General features: G+C 30.1%; 1 protein-coding gene across 1 annotated transcript; it reads left to right on the plus strand.

Annotated features, from left to right (window-relative positions):
- The first annotated feature begins 9,472 nt into the window (after nt 1–9,472).
- On the plus strand, nt 9,473–13,500 carry LOC105121839 (flocculation protein FLO11-like). Its single transcript, XM_011020664.1, has 5 exons — nt 9,473–9,696; nt 10,228–10,333; nt 11,195–11,321; nt 11,534–12,454; nt 12,947–13,500. The coding sequence occupies exons 1-5, from the start codon at nt 9,552–9,554 to the stop codon at nt 13,334–13,336; spliced, it is 1,689 nt and encodes a 562-aa protein (XP_011018966.1). The 5' UTR covers nt 9,473–9,551; the 3' UTR covers nt 13,337–13,500.
- The last annotated feature ends 7,651 nt before the right edge of the window (nt 13,501–21,151 follow it).

Consider the following 21,151-nt stretch of genomic DNA (forward strand, 5'->3'; position numbering starts at 1 on the left):
CCCGAGTTAACCCGGGTTAATCCAACTAATTCGCCAGTTGAAATATGAGAACAAGATTAAAAAAATGACTTTCAAAAAAAAAGAAAAAAAAAGATTGAAGTTAAATAAAAAAACTTTGAGTAAGAAAATACAAGCTAATCCGAGTTAACTTGACTAACTCACACTCAAGATGACCCAACATAAAGAAAAGTAAAAAAAAACACATAGCTCAAGGGTCAATAATTTAATATCAAAGGATAAAATTGTAAAAAAAATAAATTTCATAAAAAAACCAAGAAAAAAAATCTGAGTTAACCATAATTAACTTAACTAATCTATTACGCGGGAAATAAAATCGAGATAACTTAACAAAAAAAAGGTGAAACAAACGATGAAGCTAAGAATTGTTTTGTTGGAAGTCAATTATTAAAAAAAAACAACGTAAAACATCAAATCGTAAAACAATTTCAAACCCAAACAATGCATACCAAATATGGTATAAAAATGAAATGAAAGAAAATAATGATAGGCTAAATTAAAAAAAAAACTAAGAAAAGGATAAAAAAAAAATAAGGATTAAAATTAGATAAAAAAATAAAATGAAATTAAATACCGTGAGATAAAATTGAAGAAAATATAAATCAAGAAAATGATAAGAATATAGAAATCAAAAGAACAAGGACAAAATGTATATTAAAAAAATAAATACAATAAAATAATAAGGGATGAAATTGAAAAATAATAATAATAATAAAAAGTATAAAATACAGAAATAGAACAATAAAAAAATAGAGAGATTGAATTAGATAAAAAAAATCAAATTAAATAAAATGTTTCATGATAAAAAAAAGCTAAATTTTAAAAAGCATAAAAAAACAAATAAATAGCAATGAAAAAAAAAAGGGGTTAAAATCGATAAAACTAGGACATAGTTGTTTTTTAGAATGTCATGCGTGCATTTCAAGAGCATGAAAGAGAAAAGAGAAAAAAAAAACTTTACCGCAACTCAATTAAATGATCTCCGTGAGCATGTATCACACTGTTGGAAAGAGGACAACTCGTAGCTCCCAATGCCTCCACAAAAGCAAGATTTTAGTAACCTGATAAGCCCTCACCCAACACCTAAATGGTGGGGGTGTTTTGTCATGCAATGACATATGTGTTAATAATTGTTTTAATAAAATTTATTAATTAAAAGTTATTAAACAACCCCTAATTAAATTGAAAAATAATAAAAAATAAAAAAATAACTAAAATATCCTTGGAACTAAACTTTTTTTTTTTAAGATTCCAAAGATTAGTCTTGACATCTCACTGTTTTAAATAAATAAAAAAGATAAAGAAGCCCCTAGTACTTTTTTTTTTTTCCCCTTTAAAGGGCATCACCATGACTTTGATGTACTTTTTTTTAAGAAGATCAAAGAACCCCTCGCCAAAAACTTAATTTTTTTTTTGTTTTTAGGATAAAATAATTATTTTATTATTATTTTTAAAATATATTTTTATTAATTTATCCTTAATTAAATTTACCATGACTAATATATCTTCTGGAAAAGAAAATCTACCCAAATAACAGGGCAAATCAGTTTTGCTGTGGAGGGCAAAGATATATTTAGACTGCTCCAATGAAAAAAAAATTGTATCCATTACCATAGTAAATCATTATGTATTTTATTTTATTTTATTTTTTTTGTAATTTTTTTTTTAGATTAACGTGGGTGTCCGGGCCAGCTTGTACGCACCACGACTAATCCCACGGGCCTTGAAGTTAACGACCATGTAAGTTTCCAGTGACCATCATATGAGCAACCAAGAACTCGAATCTGAGACCACAAAAAAAGCAAACCCCTTAGTTCCAAGTCTTTACCACTTAACCACTGTCTAGATAATTTTTTTTTTTTGTAATTTTGTTTCCATGTGATGAGAACCTAGGCAGGGCTAGTATCCTTATAGCTTCGACGAAGCGTTGATCCAGAATACGAAGTATACGGAGAACATGCCATACAAGTGGGCTAGGCTTTGCAAAACCTAAAGCCAGCAATAGTCTACTAAAAAACTTCTAATGTTACAAGATGTTTTAATAATTATTCATTAATTTAACTAATTTAAAAATTATACACACACTTTAAATACAAATAAAATCAATTCTATTTCATGTAAAATATTAAGTTGAAAATATAATAACAATAATTTTTGTATTTAGAATAACCTAGATATTAACATGAAAAACAAAATATTTTAATAGAGCATCCGAACCCTCTTTTCTTTATTTATCATAACACGAGAACATATTCTTTTTCCTGCCCATTTAACATCATAGCCATCTCACTACTAATTAAAGTATTTAGAAATATGGTTATAATTGTTTTTTAAAACGTTTTTTGTATTAAAATGATATTTTATATTATTTTTTTAAATTATTTTTTGAGATTAACATCTTAAAACAATTCAAAAATATAAAATATTTATTTTTAATAAAATTATCAATAAAAAAATTACCAATGAAAGTTTTTTTGATTGCTTATTCAATTGGTTTTAGACAATTTCTTGGTAGTACCGAATGCATGTATATGATGTAAGTGAATAGTTTAGTGGAAAATGCATAAACAATAAATTTTTATTCTAACATAATCAATATGAAAAATTAATAGCTTAATCATTCATTAAGAAAATAGTTTAAGATTTTCAATTGTCAACCTTAAGATTCTGATCAGATTGTTGAGTACCAATTATTCCATGATCAGTGATATGTTGCTATGAATTGTGAAGGGAAAAATGATAGAAGACTAATTCAGTGACATCATATTTGTTCTCTTTGTTTTTCATTTGTTTCAAAAAGTGATATCATCTCAGTGCCAATATTCAGGAGTTCGAGAGGCTTGCAGCAGCTCTCATCAGTTGCCAGTTTGTTGAGCTTGTTTCTCAACCCCTTGACCTCCTAAATGGATGCGAACCCTTTCAGTGATTGCAGTGCTGATGCTCCCCCGAACTCTACCTGCAAAAGAGGTGATATCTAGGAATGAACTTTTGACTGAAGGTACTTCGATCTTTTGGAGATCATCAAAAGAAAGGTCGGCTCCTGTCTTATCTTTTCATTATTTCTGCCTTCATTTTAAGTAAAAACTAAGTGTTTGTGGCTAGTCGAGCAACTATAGAATGGAGGACTCCACAATCTGGAATTCCTGGCTAGAGAGACAGAAAGTTGCTGAGTATATGTAACCCTTGATGGAGAAGGTTAGTAATGTTAATTTTGGTTTTATAACATTTCTCTATGATTGTAGTTGAAGGTTCTTAAATTGCTGTCAGATAATAATGACATGGAAATGCTGTGAAATCATGGTATCCAAATGTAGAACCGTCAGCTGCAATTATCAAAGACGGGATGTAAGAACATGCTGTGAATTTTGTGTTCTAAACCAGACAATGCTTACCTGCAGTGATGTTTTGGCAGAAACAACGAGAAGAGTCAACTCTGGCCTGTGCACCTTTTTGTGGGGTTGGACGTTTCAGTCTAGAAATTCTTCTTGCTTAAGTTATCTTAGGAGGATCTCACTTACAAAGGTAATGGAATGTTCTTAATACGTATGTTGCATGATAAGACTGATCAGATTTTTGCAGCTTCGAATCTCCTTGGTGCACAAATGAATCGCAAAAGCAGTATGTGTTAACAGCTTATCAGTGTCATAGTATATATGCTAGCTAGCTAGGAAAGAAAATAGGAAGAAGAGAATTCACCCGTAAGGACGAGTTGACAGAATTGCTTGTTCGCTGAGCTTGTAAACATCAAATGACACCAGGAGTTCCCCCAAACACTTCAGTAGGAATGATAATACTCTTTCATTTGATCGGAAATTCCCAGTGAAGTGCTCAGAGGAACTCTAGGAGACACTTGATCTATGGTATGCTATGCTATGCTGATCCTTCTTGTTTTAATGCATGCATGGAATGGTCATCAGCCTTAATATTTACAGGAGCTCTTTTGTGCAACAGCTAGCAAGTACGCGGAGAACCTGGACGCAAAAATGGGCTAAATGGATGAGAATTGTGAGCAAGAGAACAATATCATGCGACTCCTTTCTATTCTATGATCTCTGTCCAGCCTCTCCATTCTAGATTATCTAGATGTGTCCTGGTAATCTTATTAGATTCTAGGACCATATTAAAAAAATCTAAAAGAATTGTTGAATTCAGGGCAGCTCTCCTCATAGATTCGCTGAAACAATAATATATTTTTTGGACCTTTATTTAGTCATTTAACATTGTGTTTATTAGAAATCAATTTTTATAATTTGTTTCTCCTCATTTTCTATGAATGTGCATTCTTTTTATCCAACTCGTCTCGTGGTGAAGCGTGGTAAACGTGACTAGTTTATTCTTTATACTAAAATGTGATCACAGAAAAGGTTTTATTCTTTTTGCACCAGATTGATAAGTACCCCTTTGAAGCATCTGTAATTAACATTGCTCACTTTTCCGCTTATTTTTTGGTCACTTGGTGTGAATGGAGCCTCCTAGCAAGCAGTGTTGGACGCAGAAAATTTTAAATAAAGGAGTAAATTATAAATAATTGATATTATATATTATATAAGCATGTGATAGATTTGCAGAATCATGAAGATTTAGAAGGGAAAATTAAAGATACAGATTCATGAAGTTCAGTAAGCTCCATGCTTGCTTTTGTTTGAAGTGATCGTCTTGCCACACCTAGCTAGGGTTATGAAATTTAGCTTTTAGGGGTTTTGGGAGAAGAAATCCAAATTAGGTCACGAGCAAACAAATGAACTACTTGCTATCCCTGTGTTTTTCTATCAGCATCAGGAAAAGGGAGGAAAGTAGAAATGTAGAAGAAAGGTCAGTGTGATGTTATTTCACGTGAGATTCTCTGTGCAAAGATGGAGAATTGTAAAGAATTCAGGTGTTTTGATCCTAACACTTGCCCTCTTAATTATTTTTTTCTTCTTCTTTTTAAGAAATAGATTGAGATAATATATATATTTTTTATTTTTTAAATTTTATTTTTAATATTAACATATTAAAATAATCTGAAAATATAAAAATATATTAAAAATAAAAATATTTAATTTCTTTCAAAAACATTTTTAAAACACAAAAACAAATTCTATTAATTAAGAACTTTCACTTCCAGCATCAATTTAGGTATTGTTAACCTTACACCATTTTTGGTTGTTTTTTTTATCTTCTTGATAGTAACCATAGTTTCTTTTTCTTCTTTTTTCATCCAAAAAAAAAAACAGAGAGAAGAAATTGTCTTGGTTTCCTAGTGACAAAAGGTAACAAGATAATTTGTTAAACCAAATCATAACTGGTATATATAAACTAGTTTGAATATCTTTATTAAAAAATTAAATTAAAAATTTATTTTTTAATTGAAATATATTACTAATTGCATTACATCATCAATATAATTATCAAATATTAAATAATAATTATCCTCCAGTTTGCCCACGCCGTTTAATAAGCTGAAAATTTTGTAATTGGAAAGGTGATTTTTTTTACTCTTATTTTAAAAAGTGCCCAAGATTTATTTTAATTTTATTGATGATTCTTTTTATTTTTATTAAATGAATGACATGGAATAACCATTTTTTTTTTGTAGAGGTAATAAATTTTAATAAGAGAAGGAAAGTTTATAATAACAAATTATTTTGTTGTAATAACATTTAAATTATTACTTTTTTATGCATAAAAATATTATCATATAAATAAATAAAATTTTATTGGCTCTCACCGGAAAAGGATTAATTATCTTTATTTATATTTATCTTTCAGATTTTTTTACTTGATATTTAATTAAAAAATATAATTATTAATGCACGAAAATATCAATTAATTTTAGTAAATCTTGAATTTTCAAATTAATTTTTTGTTGCTGTTAAAAAATGTACCGACAAGCATATTTTCTATACTAATCTTAGATTTCATAAGTATTTTAATTTTTTTTAAAATAAAAATAGTTTTTTTAAATAGAAGTTTATTTTTCCAACTGAGACGGTTGAATCTAACTCGAAAAACTTGTAATTTCCAATTGATGAAAAAATAAATAAATCCCAGTTTTCAATTCCAATGTGCAATCATCATATAAATTCGCAACATTTATGTGGGTGGGACACTGTAATTGTCTAAGTCTCCACTCTTCCCAAATATCATCATATCGTTATGTCCCTTGGAAAGGCGATTCTATCATTAGCTACAAAAGAAAAATATCATGGCGTATGACCCTAGAAAATATCATGATATATATACGCATATTAATTAATTATTTTATTGCAGTGAAATGACATTACAAACCCTTAAAAAAGGGATGGTCATATTGATCATGTGAGATTGTCTATGGATCGTATTATAGTACTATAAATAAATTACTATGATTTTTTACAGTTAAATTACTAATTCTTTAACAATGCATGCCTTTATATTAAGGGTAATTTAGTGTTTTTTAGTGGTGCATTGATCATATAAAAATTATTAATAGATATATGTTTCTTTTTTGAAAACATTTAATAGTCAAATAACTTATTTACTCTATAATAGAAAAAAATTTAAAACTATTGACCAATAAATTTTCTATCCTTTTATTTTCTAGAATACAATAAAAAAATATTTTTCCTCTTTGAAATAGACAAAAATTATATCATATAGATAATGGTATTTTAGTCCTTTTATAAAAGTTTTTATTGTAAATTTTTAGACTCATGAAGGACATTTTAATCTTTTTATGTTGAATAATTAATTTTTTATTTAAAAATGCTGATGACACAGGCTCATCATGCACTAGCATTTGAGAGATATCTGTGTTTTTTAGAGGCAAGTGAGATATTTTTTTAGTAGTCAAATCTAACCTTTTTTTATGTTGCTAGAAGTGCCACCACATCCTCTTCCTTCTTGTGTGATGTGTGATGAAGATTAATGGATGATTTGTCATTAATAGTTTTTTTTCTCTCTCCCCTACCTATAAAAGTACACAATCAATCTCTTTGCTTTTGGTATTTTAATTTTATTTTTTTAATTTTATTCTTGGTTTTTTATAAAGGTTTTGTTTGTTTTCAATTTAGTTATTCATTGCAATTTATCATATATTATTTTTTTCAATTCGGTTCTTATTTTTTTGATTTCTAATGTTTTTCTTAGTTTCTCCATTATATTTTTATTGGTTTTCAATTTTATCATTCAATCAAGGTTTATGATGCATTAATTTTTTTTAATTTAGCCCTCACTTTTTTGATTTATTTTTTCTTTTTGTGAAAGTAAGTTTTCTTTACAATTTAACCATCCAATAAGAAAAAAAATGGTCGGCCTCTATTTTTTTTCATTCTCATTCTTTTAATTACAATATTCTTTTTTTATTTTAGATACCTTTATGTAACTAATTAATTTCATGTTTTCATTTTTTAGTGTTTGATTCGCTAGGGATTGAGTTTCATGATTTTTTTATTTATAGTGTTTTATGATCTAATAATCTAAGTTATAAATTTTAAAAGTTAATGCGGGTTGACATCCTCTTTTTTTAGCTCATTTTCTTTCTAATTTCAGCATTTTATGTTATTTTTTTTAGACTGGTTTTGTGGTTATTTTCAATTTCTTTTCTATTAGTTATTCAGTCTCATGATTTAGATCACTAATTTAGTAGGTCTTTTTTGAATAAAGATTTTTTTAATTATTGTCTGTGTATTTAAATTTTAAAGATATTATTCTGATTCTTCTATATTTTGTTGTTGTTTTATATAGATTAAAAGTATTTTTTAGAAATAAAAAATATTTATTTTTAAATAATATTTCTAATACGTTCTATCTTACATACTTTTCTTTTCTTTTCTTTTTATTTTATTCAGTTAGTTTCACGTTGTGATTATTTATATTATTATTTGATTCAATAAAAAATTAATTTTAATAAAAAAAATTAGTAAACATAATCAGGTAAATATCATATATTATAAAATCAAATATTTTAATTTATATCTATCTCTCAATTATTTTAGTTTCATTTTTACTTATTGGTAACAACTTTTTATCCACTTATTTAAATAGATGATTATCAATTTATTTAACTAGATGTTTGGATAAACTTTTTAATTTATATTTTGATTTTATATGTGGAGAAACACATCGAAATAACTTGTATATTTAATTTTTTAAAAATATATTATTTATAATAAAATACAAGTTAAATAACCAGTAAACACGAGTGGCTTATTCCTTACATGGATTCAAAAAATTAGTTGGATGAAATTATTTGAATCCCTTTACACCAAAGATAACACAATGATCAAGATGACACCAGTATGATTTTCTCTTATGTAATGATAATTAGTGAAAGCTAAAGGGTTTAACTTCCCGAGAATAAAAACGTAAGATGAACTACAAAGGCAATTGATGCTGGTTAGAATATTATAGATTGAAAATCTCAATGAATTAGTATAAGATAAAACTAAAAACTACTTATATCCTTACTTGGGGAATAGACATGTGGCTACAAGACAACATCTCATCCAAGATTTGATATTTTTTTCATTAATCTTGATATTTTTTTATTTTTTTTATTTTAAAAATGTTTTTTAAAAATATATATTTTAAATTTTTTAGTATTTTCATATTATATATATATTAATTTTAAAATTGAATTTTAAAAAATAAATAAAATATTTTAAAAACACAACATTATTATTATAATATGAAATAATCTCTTAAATGGATAAATAAATTAAATAGAAAGAAGTAAACACGGGCAGATTTACCATTCTGTCCTGTTATCCTCCATTGACAAAAACGACACCTGAGCACCGATCTCCCTAAATCTGGCTCTCTAAAGGCTAATTAATTATATTTTGACCATACCCACAAAGGTAAGCAGGTAAAAGGTCATATATATCCCCAGCTATTATAGAATCCTCAATTAAGTCCCTTCACAAAACATATTCTCACATGGGTCCCCACATACCGTACAATACCCAGTTAACCATCTTCATGAAAATATATTTCACTTTAAAATCATGTAAAACAGGAAATATTTATTGTATTTAATACACACCGTTTTGTCATAAATTTCAATGATGGGGTGGGATGGGATAATTAATATGGTCATGTTTGGCTGATGGGCACTCGATTGATAATAGTTTTGTTCGGAGATCCATTTGATATTCATATGGTGTTTGGGGACCAAATATGTAATCTGTCCATATAAATAATAATAATAAAAAAACACAGATCCGAACCCCTTTCTCTCTTACATGACGTAAAACATTGAAGAAAACAAAAGAGAACTAGGTGACTGACTGTCTGTCTTCGTATCAACTGCTCTCTCTCTCTCTCTCCCCCCCCTCCTTCTTTCTTGCAGTAGATCTTCTCGTCCTCTCTCTTTCTCTCTCTCACTCTTTTTGACATACATTTTGCTGCTTTAGAGAAAGCTAATATGTGGATGTTGCTGATAGTAGCTCAGCTAAATAAAAAAAAGGAAAGAAATGATGAATAATAATATTAATATTATTAATAATAGTAATTCTAGGAGCACTAATGGGAGTTTGAGAGAATCTCTAGTGGGAGGGAGGAATATTCCGATGGGATCCCAGTACTTCCGCCGTGGTCATAATGTGACCGGTGGCGGTGGTTTCTCAAAAAATAATAATGGCACGGTCGAGAACTTGGATCTCTTCTCCAAGAACCGCTGCGGTCTCTCTGTCTCCTCCGCTGAATCTTCTGACGGTATGTTATGGGTTTTCTTTCAGTTATGTTGCCTGAAATGCCCTCGGTGGTGTTTTGTGTTTCTCGCAATCCTTTGATGAGGTGCTGGAATGCGGAAGAGGATAATTTGGTCATTTTACTGACGAATGAGAGATTTGGAAATGAAAAATGATGTCACTGACTAATATATATATTGAACACTATATATAATAAAAGAAACAGAAAAGGAAAGAAAAATAAAATCAAAACGTTGTCGTTTCTGTTGCTAGCATGGCGGCCAGTTTGGAAAGAACTACCATTGCCTCTTCTCTTGTTTTTGTGTTTAGTTTTGATGGATTTGATTCATTATTTATTGATTTCTGAATTTACAGATATGGTGATTTATTATATGGGAATTTTCTCTTAATTCCCAATTTTATTTTAATTTAGCCAGGACTGACTTTTGCTTGTCTATATGGCTGTGATTTTCTCTCTGTTTCTATATATATAGCTGTTCTTGTGGGGAAAAATGTGTGGTGGTCTTATGATTTGAAGTGGGGTTATTGGCTACAGTTTCAGTGAAATTGGAGAGGCTTGCAGTTGGCTCAGCTAAATTTGCAAGGAGCGGGATCGATGATCTGTTATCATCCACGGAGGGAGGGAAGCATGATTATGATTGGTAAATCTCTGACGCTTTCCAGATTCGGCAATTACATGTTAAAGTTTTTTTTTTCAGATTTTTTTGTTCCTTTTTTTTGGGTCAACATCATTGATGCTAGTTGTGTCTGGTATAAGATTTGTTTCATTTGGAATTCTGGATTCAAAGTTAAAAATTTCTCAACAGATCTGTATCGATATTGATACGTGTAGGTATGTTGGATTGATAGTTCCAGGGGAAACATGGTTTGCTAAAGGATCAGATCGTCTTGGAAGTCCTTTAACTTTGGATAATCAGTCCCCCTTTTCTGCTTTGATTAAAGATATTTTGGAATGGATAGTACAATTTAGGCAACCCAAGAAGAAAAAAAAAGGAGTTCTGATTCTTATGTTGATGGCACATAGGGATCTCTTATAGAGTTTTGCGTTCTAGCCTTTAACGAATTCAAAATGGAAATCCTGACCTGCTTTGTTCTGATGCTTCTAAGAGTTGCAGACAACTTTGCACTGCTTATTTCGAATGGTGAGCAATTTTATTGTGCAAGATAGAGAAGAGTATCAGGAGAAACTCTCAAAATGGCAGTTGGACATTGTTACTTGAATACCATTCAGAACATTTCTGCGCAAGCGCTTTCTTATAGACCAAAAACTTGGCATTTTTAATATGAGTTGAAGTTCTAGCCAAGACATTGTCCCGCTGTTAATTTATTTGCACTTGAATGACAAGATTTAGCAAATAATTTAGGCTTGAAGTATTAGCAGTTAAATGTTCGTTTTGTGTTGAATAAACATCCATAGGCTAAGCTTGTTATTCTTGTATCGAAAACCAAGAAACTAGCATTCATATACCATAACCCATACTTATTTCTTTTTATTTCATCAGGCTTCTTACCCCCCCTGAAACTCCTCTTTCTCCTTCATCGGAAGGAAGTGAATCAAAACCAACTTCAGTGGCTCCACGAAGCAGTTCTTTGGCTAGATCAACTTCTACTACCAAGGTGGTTTCTAGGGTATGCTCTCCTTTTCTTTCTCTAAGCTATGCACTGCCAGTCTTTGCCCCTATTTTAGATCATTTTTTGCTTGTTGAATTACCCCCTGCTTGAGCAAGAATATTTCTTCTATTTTGGAAGGAATTTATTGTGATAATGGGATGACACAAAATCACCTATGGAAGTTTAAGCCTAATTCTCTCTCTCTCTCTCTCTCTCTCTCTTTCTCTCAGCTTTCAGTTTCACAATCAGAGAGTTACCATTCCTCAAGACCAACTAGAAGCAGTTCAGTGACTCGACCTTCTATATCCTCTTCACAATACAGTACCTATTCCTCCAACAGGTCCTCTTCAATCCTAAATACAAGCTCAGCCTCTGTCTCATCTTATACTAGACCATCCTCCCCAATAACCCGCACGCCACCTGTAGCAAGAGCTTCCACACCACCAGCCCGCCCAACCCCATCACGTTCCTCAACCCCATCAAGAGTTCGACCTGTCCCCACCAGGTCATCAGTTGACAAGACTCCACCCTTCCAAAACTCGAGGCCCTCCACTCCAAGTTCTAGGGGGCAAAGTCCTGCAAACTTTAGTGCAGCACCCACTCGATCAAATTCTCGTCCATCAACTCCTATACGTCGGAACCCAGCACCTTCCTCATCTGCTGCATCAAGTCCTTCAACTTCTGCTGGACGTGTTCTCTCAAATGGTCGCATTCCTGGGCCAGCATCCCGACCAAGTTCCCCGAGCCCTCGAGTTCGGCCACTACAGCAACCAGTTATTCCTCCTTATTTTCCTCTAGACACACCTCCAAACCTCAGAACAACTTTGCAGGGGAGGCCACTTTCTGCTGGTAGGTCCAGGACTGGTGTTTCTTCAGCTATGAAGGGGAACCCAGAAACAATGGGATCTTTGAATGCACCAAGAAGACATTCATCTCCAATTGTCACAAGGGGAAGACTAACAGAGCCGTCTGGAAAGGGCCGTGTGCATAGTAATGGGCATGTGGCTGATCCACCTGAGCCTCGAAAGATCTCACATGAGTCAGAAGTAGGAATACGACGACCAGTAAAGTCATCATCAGCTGCCTCAGATAGCACTGGGTTTGGGAGGAATATATCTAAGAAGTCTCTGGATATGGCCATCAGGCATATGGTATGTGTACTCTTCCTTCCATGTTGTGATAAACTAGTGTTCAATGTTGTGTTGCACCCAACTCATTCAAAATGTCTAATGTGATCATTTTTGTCCGTGTTGATTTTAAGTGCTAACCATTATGCATCACACAATGCTATGCCAATATCATCATTATAATAGATAACGATGCTGTTTATTTATTGGCTGCCATTGAACTAGCAGCATGATCTTTTTACTGTTTTGTTCCCTGGTTGTTGGTTCAAATTTCATACCCTGAAAGTTTTGAAGTGTGACTGGGATGATTTGCCTATTCTTGTGACCGAGAGCCTGGATTGATGATTAGTGTCTATTAAGTTAGGCGACACAGGCAGAAACAGATGCTTATATTTCCTCAACAGGAGATTTTCATGTTAGGTTACTGTTGCATGAAACTTTTTTTTTTTTACTTTGTCTTCACGAGACAGTTCTATCTTCTGATAATCCTAACAGTATATCAACCTACTGATGTAGGACATAAGAAATGGCACAGGAAGCGCTCGATCACTTTCAAGCACCACCCTCTTCCCTCAGAGCATTAGATCCACCACTCCCAAAAGCCAATCTGTCCGTTCTCGAAGTACACAAGAATCCATCAACAACGGAAATTCACAAAACGGAGATGTTTCGGATGATGAAATCCACTTTAGCAGGGCTGCAGAAATCGGGCACGAAGCAAATGATGGGCGATACTCTGCAAAATTGAGTGACGTTGACATCTATGAAAGCTCTCGATATGATGCAATATTACTCGAGGACTTGAAGAACACAAACTGGTTGCACGGTATTGATGATAAATCCGATCAAGGGCCCTTCTTTGATAATGGATCCGAGTCTCTGCCTGAACCTTTCGGCCCATTGTAACATCTAATAAGAGGAGATCTTTATTGAATGATTTATTTTTTTCCTTTTTAATTTATTTGCGTACTTGGAATTAATGAATGATGTAAACTTTTAACACTAAGAACCGATTAAGTAAAGAGGCAGTGTATTCTCTGCAATGAAATGATCATTTCGGTGTTGGAATTTTTTTGTACAGTTTATGCTGCCTTGTGAATTAGGTTCTCGCTGCATCGGTTGCAACCATTCATCGTGATCTTTTTCCTTGAATTGCAGCAAGGTTTCTTATTTCAATAACCAAAAACAGAAGAAAAAAATTATAAGAAGTCAAGTAAGATAGCAATAGACGAAGTCTGTGAGATGTTCTAAACTTTACTAGATTTCCATAATTTTGATATTGTTATTTAGCTTGGTACAGTAAGTTAAACTTGAAAACTTTTAAATCTAATTTTTTAATTATTTTAAGCTTCAAATTAAATTGTATAGAAATAATTTCAACACAAACCAGTTTGCTGGTGGCAAAAAATAAAATAAAACAATAAAAAAAATAATACTAAAAATACTAGACACGTGGACTCAAGCGCAACTTGAAAAACATGATATGTTGGATTAACTCAGGTCAACTCAATTTAATTCATCAAACTTATGAGATGAGTTATGTACTTTTCAATAGTATTGTTTTTTATTTAATTATATGATAAAAAATAAAAATCATTTCAAAATTAATAAATTATTAAAAGATAAAATTAAAAATAATAATAAGAAATTCAATAAAAACCCAACTTTGAATAATAAAATTGAAAAAAAAAGTTAGGCTAAATGTGTGGGTTTGAGTGACCTTGAGCTCCATAGCTTTAAAAAAAATCTTAGGCACATGTGCATGTGCTATATTTATTTTTTTATTGTATAAGGGAAAAACAATTTTTTTTCTTTTTTAAAAGAAAGACAACACATTGTTTATTGAAGCAGATAACATGTTGCTTGTTGCTACCTAGTCTAGGATCCAATAACTATTGTGGTGCTTAGAAAATCAGATTGAAGGTTTTTTGAGTTTAAAAATCTATTTTTCAATTCTTTTTCACCAAAAAATACCTAATAATCACTAGGAAAACTTCTATAAACCACTTGTTAACTTAAAACATTTCACAACCACCTGAAAAATAAAAATCAACCTAAGTAAAAAAATCAAATAGAAGCAATCTTCCTTTTCAAGTATTTTTATGGAAAACAATCACCATTTTCTAACTTTTTTTGTCGAATGAAACTTATTGATACCAATAATAATGAGTTTCATCTTCAAAAAGTTGCTATACAGCTGTTTAGATAACTTTCTCTCTTCTCTCTCAAAGCTAAGAAACAAAAAATAAATTGAACTTTTAAGTCAAAAAGAAAATTATTGAGAATTTGAGATTAGATATATATTTTCTATGTGTTATATATTTCAATCCTATTTTTTTTTAAAATTTGGTAGTTGTGCTATAATCTCAAATCAATTTAATCTAATTAGGTTATAAAAATGATTAAATTTAAAGAAAAACTTTAAAAATTGAAATTTTTAGGCAGCTAGGCTATACCTCAAATCTTTTAGTATAAAGGTAATAACTAGATAGGTGGCATGTGCTCCACCATGACCATGCCAAACTTTTTCCAATGCCAGAAATAGATATTTAAGTGATGATAATCTAATAAATCCCATGTTAAATTTGCTAAAATATGATTCAAGTTATGAAACCGAAACAACACGCATAAAGGAAAGTGAAAAGAATTGTAAAGTATAAGGCCTACTAATACAATTTTACATATGAAAATAGAAAAATATCTTCAAAAAATATTATGCTAAAGAAGAAAACCTGAGTTAACTCATGCTAACTTGATGAACCTATTACTCATGATATGAGATCAAGATAAAGAAAAAAAAGAATTTTAAAAGAAAAACCTAGTAAAAAAGATCAAAGTTCAATAAAAAAATTGTTAAAAAAACTTAAGCCAATCCGAGTTAACTATATCAACCTGCTCTCGAAATAACCAAACAGAAAGAAAAGTGAAAAATAACAAAGCTTGAGTGAAAATAATTCAATGCAAAATAATGAAACTAAAAAACAGTTATAAAAAAATAAGAAAAAAAATTCTAGTCAACTTAGATCAACTCAACTAACCCACCACTCGTGACATGAGATTGGAATAAAAAAAATTAGGCTTTCAAAAGAAGGATCTAATAAGAAAGACTGAAGTTAAAAAAAAAAAAACATTGAGAAAGAAAATATAAGCTAACCCAAGTTAGCTTGACCTACCCTCAGAATAATGAAACAAAAAAAAAAAGCAAAAAAATAACAAGCTTAAGGGCAAAATAATTTAACGTAAAATGAGAAAATTGAAAAAAAAACCATAAAAAGTTTAGGGATAAAAAACCCGAGTTAACCCGGGTTAATCCAACTAATTCGCCAGTTGAAATATGAGAACGAGATTAAAAAAATGACTTTCAAAAAAAAAAAAACAAAAAAGATTGAAGTTAAATAAAAAAACTTTGAGTAAGAAAATACAAGCTAATCCGAGTTAACTTGACTAACTCACACTCAAGATGACCCAACATAAAGAAAAGTAAAAAAAAACACATAGCTCAAGGGTCAATAATTTAATATCAAAGGATAAAATTGTAAAAAAAATAAATTTCATAAAAAAATCAAGAAAAAAAATCTGAGTTAACCATAATTAACTTAACTAATCTATTACGCGGGAAATAAGATCGAGATAACTTAACAAAAAAAAGATGAAACAAACGATGAAGCTAAGAATTGTTTTGTTGGAAGTCAATTATTAAAAAAAAACAACGTAAAACATCAAATCGTAAAACAATTTCAAACCCAAACAATGCATACCAAATATGGTATAAAAATGAAATGAAAGAAAATAATGATAGGCTAAATTAAAAAAAAAACTAAGAAAAGAATAAAAAAAGAATAAGGATTAAAATTAGATAAAAAAATAAAATGAAATTAAATACCGTGAGATAAAATTGAAGAAAATATAAATCAAGAAAATGATAAGAATATAGAAATCAAAAGAACAAGGACAAAATGTATATTAAAAAAATAAATACAATAAAATAATAAGGGATGAAATTGAAAAATAATAATAATAATAAAAAGTATAAAATACAGAAATAGAACAATAAAAAAATAGAGAGATTGAATTAGATAAAAAAAATCAAATTAAATAAAATGTTTCATGATAAAAAAAAGCTAAATTTTAAAAAGCATAAAAAAACAAATAAATAGCAATGAAAAAAAAAAGGGGTTAAAATCGATAAAACTAGGACATAGTTGTTTTTTAGAATGTCATGCGTGCATTTCAAGAGCATGAAAGAGAAAAGAGAAAAAAAAAACTTTACCGCAACTCAATTAAATGATCTCCGTGAGCATGTATCACACTGTTGGAAAGAGGACAACTCGTAGCTCCCAATGCCTCCACAAAAGCAAGATTTTAGTAACCTGATAAGCCCTCACCCAACACCTAAATGGTGGGGGTGTTTTGTCATGCAATGACATATGTGTTAATAATTGTTTTAATAAAATTTATTAATTAAAAGTTATTAAACAACCCCTAATTAAATTGAAAAATAATAAAAAATAAAAAAATAACTAAAATATCCTTGGAACTAAACTTTTTTTTTTTAAGATTCCAAAGATTAGTCTTGACATCTCACTGTTTTAAATAAATAAAAAAGATAAAGAAGCCCCTAGTACTTTTTTTTTTTTCCCCTTTAAAGGGCATCACCATGACTTTGATGTACTTTTTTTTAAGAAGATCAAAGAACCCCTCGCCAAAAACTTAAATTTTTTTTTGTTTTTAGGATAAAATAATTATTTTATTATTATTTTTAAAATATATTTTTATTAATTTATCCTTAATTAAATTTACCATGACTAATATATCTTCTGGAAAAGAAAATCTACCCAAATAACAGGGCAAATCAGTTTTGCTGTGGAGGGCAAAGATATATTTAGACTGCTCCAATGAAAAAAAATTTGTATCCATTACCATAGTAAATCACTATGTATTTTATTTTATTTTATTTTTTTTGTAATTGTTTTTTTAGATTAACGTGGGTGTCCGTGCCAGCTTGCGCACACCACGACTAATCCCACGGGCCTTGAAGTTAACGACCATGTAAGTTTCCAGTGGCCATCATATGAGCAACTAAGGACTCGAATCTGAGACCATAAAAAAAACAAACCCCTTAGTTCCAAATCTTTACCACTTAACCACTATCTAAATAATTTTTTTTTTTTTTTGTAATTTTGTTTCCATGTGATGAGAACCTAGGCAGGGCTAGTATCCTTATAGCTTCGACGAAGCGTTGATCCAGAATACGAAGTATACGGAGAACATGCCATACAAGTGGGCTAGGCTTTGCAAAACCTAAAGCCAGCAATAGTCTACTAAAAAACTTCTAATGTTACAAGATGTTTTAATAATTATTCATTAATTTAACTAATTTAAAAATTATACACACACTTTAAATACAAATAAAATCAATTCTATTTCATGTAAAATATTAAGTTGAAAATATAATAACAATAATTTTTGTATTTAGAATAACCTAGATATTAACATGAAAAACAAAATATTTTAATAGAGCATCCGAACCCTCTTTTCTTTATTTATCATAACACGAGAACATATTCTTTTTCCTGCCCATTTAACATCATAGCCATCTCACTACTAATTAAATTATTTAGAAATATGGTTATAATTGTTTTTTAAAACGTTTTTTGTATTAAAATGATATTTTATATTATTTTTTTAAATTATTTTTTGAGATTAACATCTTAAAACAATTCAAAAATATAAAATATTTATTTTTAATAAAATTATCAATAAAAAAATTACCAATGAAATTTTTTTTGATTGCTTATTCAATTGGTTTTAGACAATTTCTTGGTAGTACCGAATGCATGTATATGATGTAAGTGAATAGTTTAGTGGAAAATGCATAAACAATAAATTTTTATTCTAACATAATCAATATGAAAAATTAATAGCTTAATCATTCATTAAGAAAATAGTTTAAGATTTTCAATTGTCAACCTTAAGATTCTGATCAGATTGTTGAGTACCAATTATTCCATGATCAGTGATATGTTGCTATGAATTGTGAAGGGAAAAATGATAGAAGACTAATTCAGTGACATCATATTTGTTCTCTTTGTTTTTCATTTGTTTCAAAAAGTGATATCATCTCAGTGCCAATATTCAGGAGTTCGAGAGGCTTGCAGCAGCTCTCATCAGTTGCCAGTTTGTTGAGCTTGTTTCTCAACCCCTTGACCTCCTAAATGGATGCGAACCCTTTCAGTGATTGCAGTGCTGATGCTCCCCCGAACTCCACCTGCAAAAGAGGTGATATCTAGGAATGAACTTTTGACTGAAGGTACTTCGATCTTTTGGAGATCATCAAAAGAAAGGTCGGCTCCTGTCTTATCTTTTCATTATTTCTGCCTTCATTTTAAGTAAAAACTAAGTGTTTGTGGCTAGTCGAGCAACTATAGAATGGAGGACTCCACAATCTGGAATTCCTGGCTAGAGAGACAGAAAGTTGCTGAGTATATGTAACCCTTGATGGAGAAGGTTAGTAATGTTAATTTTGGTTTTATAACATTTCTCTATGATTGTAGTTGAAGGTTCTTAAATTGCTGTCAGATAATAATGACATGGAAATGCTGTGAAATCATGGTATCCAAATGTAGAACCGTCTGCTGCAATTATCAAAGACGGGATGTAAGAACATGCTGTGAATTTTGTGTTCTAAACCAGACTTTGCTTACCTGCAGTGATGTTTTGGCAGAAACAACGAGAAGAGTCAACTCTGGCCTGTGCACCTTTTTGTGGGGTTGGACGTTTCAGTCTAGAAATTCTTCTTGCTTAAGTTATCTTAGGAGGATCTCACTTACAAAGGTAATGGAATGTTCTTAATACGTATGTTGCATGATAAGACTTATCAGATTTTTGCAGCTTCGAATCTCCTTGGTGCGCAAATGAATCGCAAAAGCAGTACGTGTTGACAGCTTATCCGTGTCATAATATATATGCTAGCTAGCTAGGAAAGAAAATAGGAAGAAGAGAATTCACCCGTAAGGACGAGTTGACAGAATTGCTTGTTCGCTGAGCTTGTAAACATCAAATGACACCAGGAGTTCCCCCAAACACTTCAGTAGGAATGATAATACTCTTTCATTTGATCGGAAATTCCCAGTGAAGTGCTCAGAGGAACTCTAGGGGACACTTGATCTATGGTATGCTATGCTATGCCGATCCTTCTTGTTTTAATGCATGCATGGAATGGTCATCAGCCTTAATATTTATAGGAGCTCTTTTGTGCAACAGCTAGCAAGTACGCGGAGAACCTGGACGCAAAAATGGGCTAAATGGATGAGAATTGTGAGCAAGAGAACAATATCATGCGACTCCTTTCTATTCTATGATCTCTGTCCAGCCTCTCCTTTCTAGATTATCTAGATGTATCCTGGTAATCTTATTAGATTCTAGGACCATATTAAAAAAATCTAAAAGAATTGTTGAATTCAGGGCAGCTCTCCTCATAGATTCGCTGAAACAATAATATATTTTTGGACCTTTATTTAGTCATTTAACATTGTGTTTATTAGAAATCAATTTTTATAATTTGTTTCTCCTCATTTTCTATGAATGTGCATTCTTTTTATCCAACTCGTCTCGTGGTGAAGCGTGGTAAACGTGTCTAGTTTATTCTTTATACTAAAATGTGATCACAGAAAAGGTTTTATTCTTTTTGCACCAGGTTGATAAGTACCCCTTTGAAGCATCTGTAATTAACATTGCTCACTTTTTCGCTTATTTTTTGGCCACTTGGAATGAATGGAGCCTCCTAACAAGCATTATTGGAGGCAGAAAATTTTAAATAAAGGAGTAAATTATAAATAATTGATAATATATATTATATAAACATGTGTTATGTATAGAGAAATTAATTTAAAATGCATGTGCTAACTCATGTCAAGCAAAATTAATTTAAGAATATTTTTAAAATAAAAAAACTTATATTATAATTTTTTTTTTGAGTTTTTATATTTTAAAATTGTTTAATAATGACTTCATTATTAATTTCATTAAAGATATTCTTTCTCAATATATATAATAAAACTTTCATTAATCTATTTCTAAATTTTCTAGGGACTAGTAAAATTATTGGCAACAATTCTTTGTTAATTTATTGTTTTACACAAGTGGGTTAAATATAAATATTAATATATTTTTAATTTTTTTTATTATATCTCTAATTTTTTTAGTTATTCAATACTTCATTTTTAATTATTAGTATATTGATTACCATCATTTTTCATATGAAATTCATAACAAAATACATATTAATTCATCAAACTCATTTCAATTCATATTCATATGCATTTAATATTATACATACACAAATTCATAAATTATCATATTATTAAGGAATAAAATTAAAATTAAACATTGAAATAAATAAAAAAAATGAAGGAAAGTTACCTAAAACATTAAGCATAAAGTATAAAAGGTTATTTAATTAATTAATAGTTTAGAATTTAAAAAAAAATTGTAGAAGAAAAAGGAGGTATGAACAATAATTCAAAAAAAGAAGAAGAAGAAAAGCTTGTTAAATTATTATATTAAAATTTTAATATAAAAAATATTTAAAAAAATAAAAGAATTAAGGGGGCAATTGCCCCCTTAATTCCCATTGTGGCTCCGCCACTAACAAGGATAGCTTTTTCCTGTCTTTGGCTTTCTGCATCGAAGCATATAACATGAATCTAGACGGAACTGTGA

This window comes from Populus euphratica, unplaced genomic scaffold, assembly GCF_000495115.2.
Source record: "Populus euphratica unplaced genomic scaffold, PopEup_1.0 scaffold46.1, whole genome shotgun sequence".
Lineage (NCBI taxonomy): Eukaryota > Viridiplantae > Streptophyta > Magnoliopsida > Malpighiales > Salicaceae > Populus > Populus euphratica.

Coding starts and splice junctions, on each gene's coding strand:
- LOC105121839 (XM_011020664.1), top strand. CDS start 9,552: ATGGGATCCCAGTACTTCCGCCGTGGTCATAATGTGACCGGTGGCGGT. Junction 9,697..10,227: donor CTCCGCTGAATCTTCTGACG/GTATGTTATGGG, acceptor TATTGGCTACAG/TTTCAGTGAAATTGGAGAGG. Junction 10,334..11,194: donor GGGAAGCATGATTATGATTG/GTAAATCTCTGA, acceptor TTATTTCATCAG/GCTTCTTACCCCCCCTGAAA.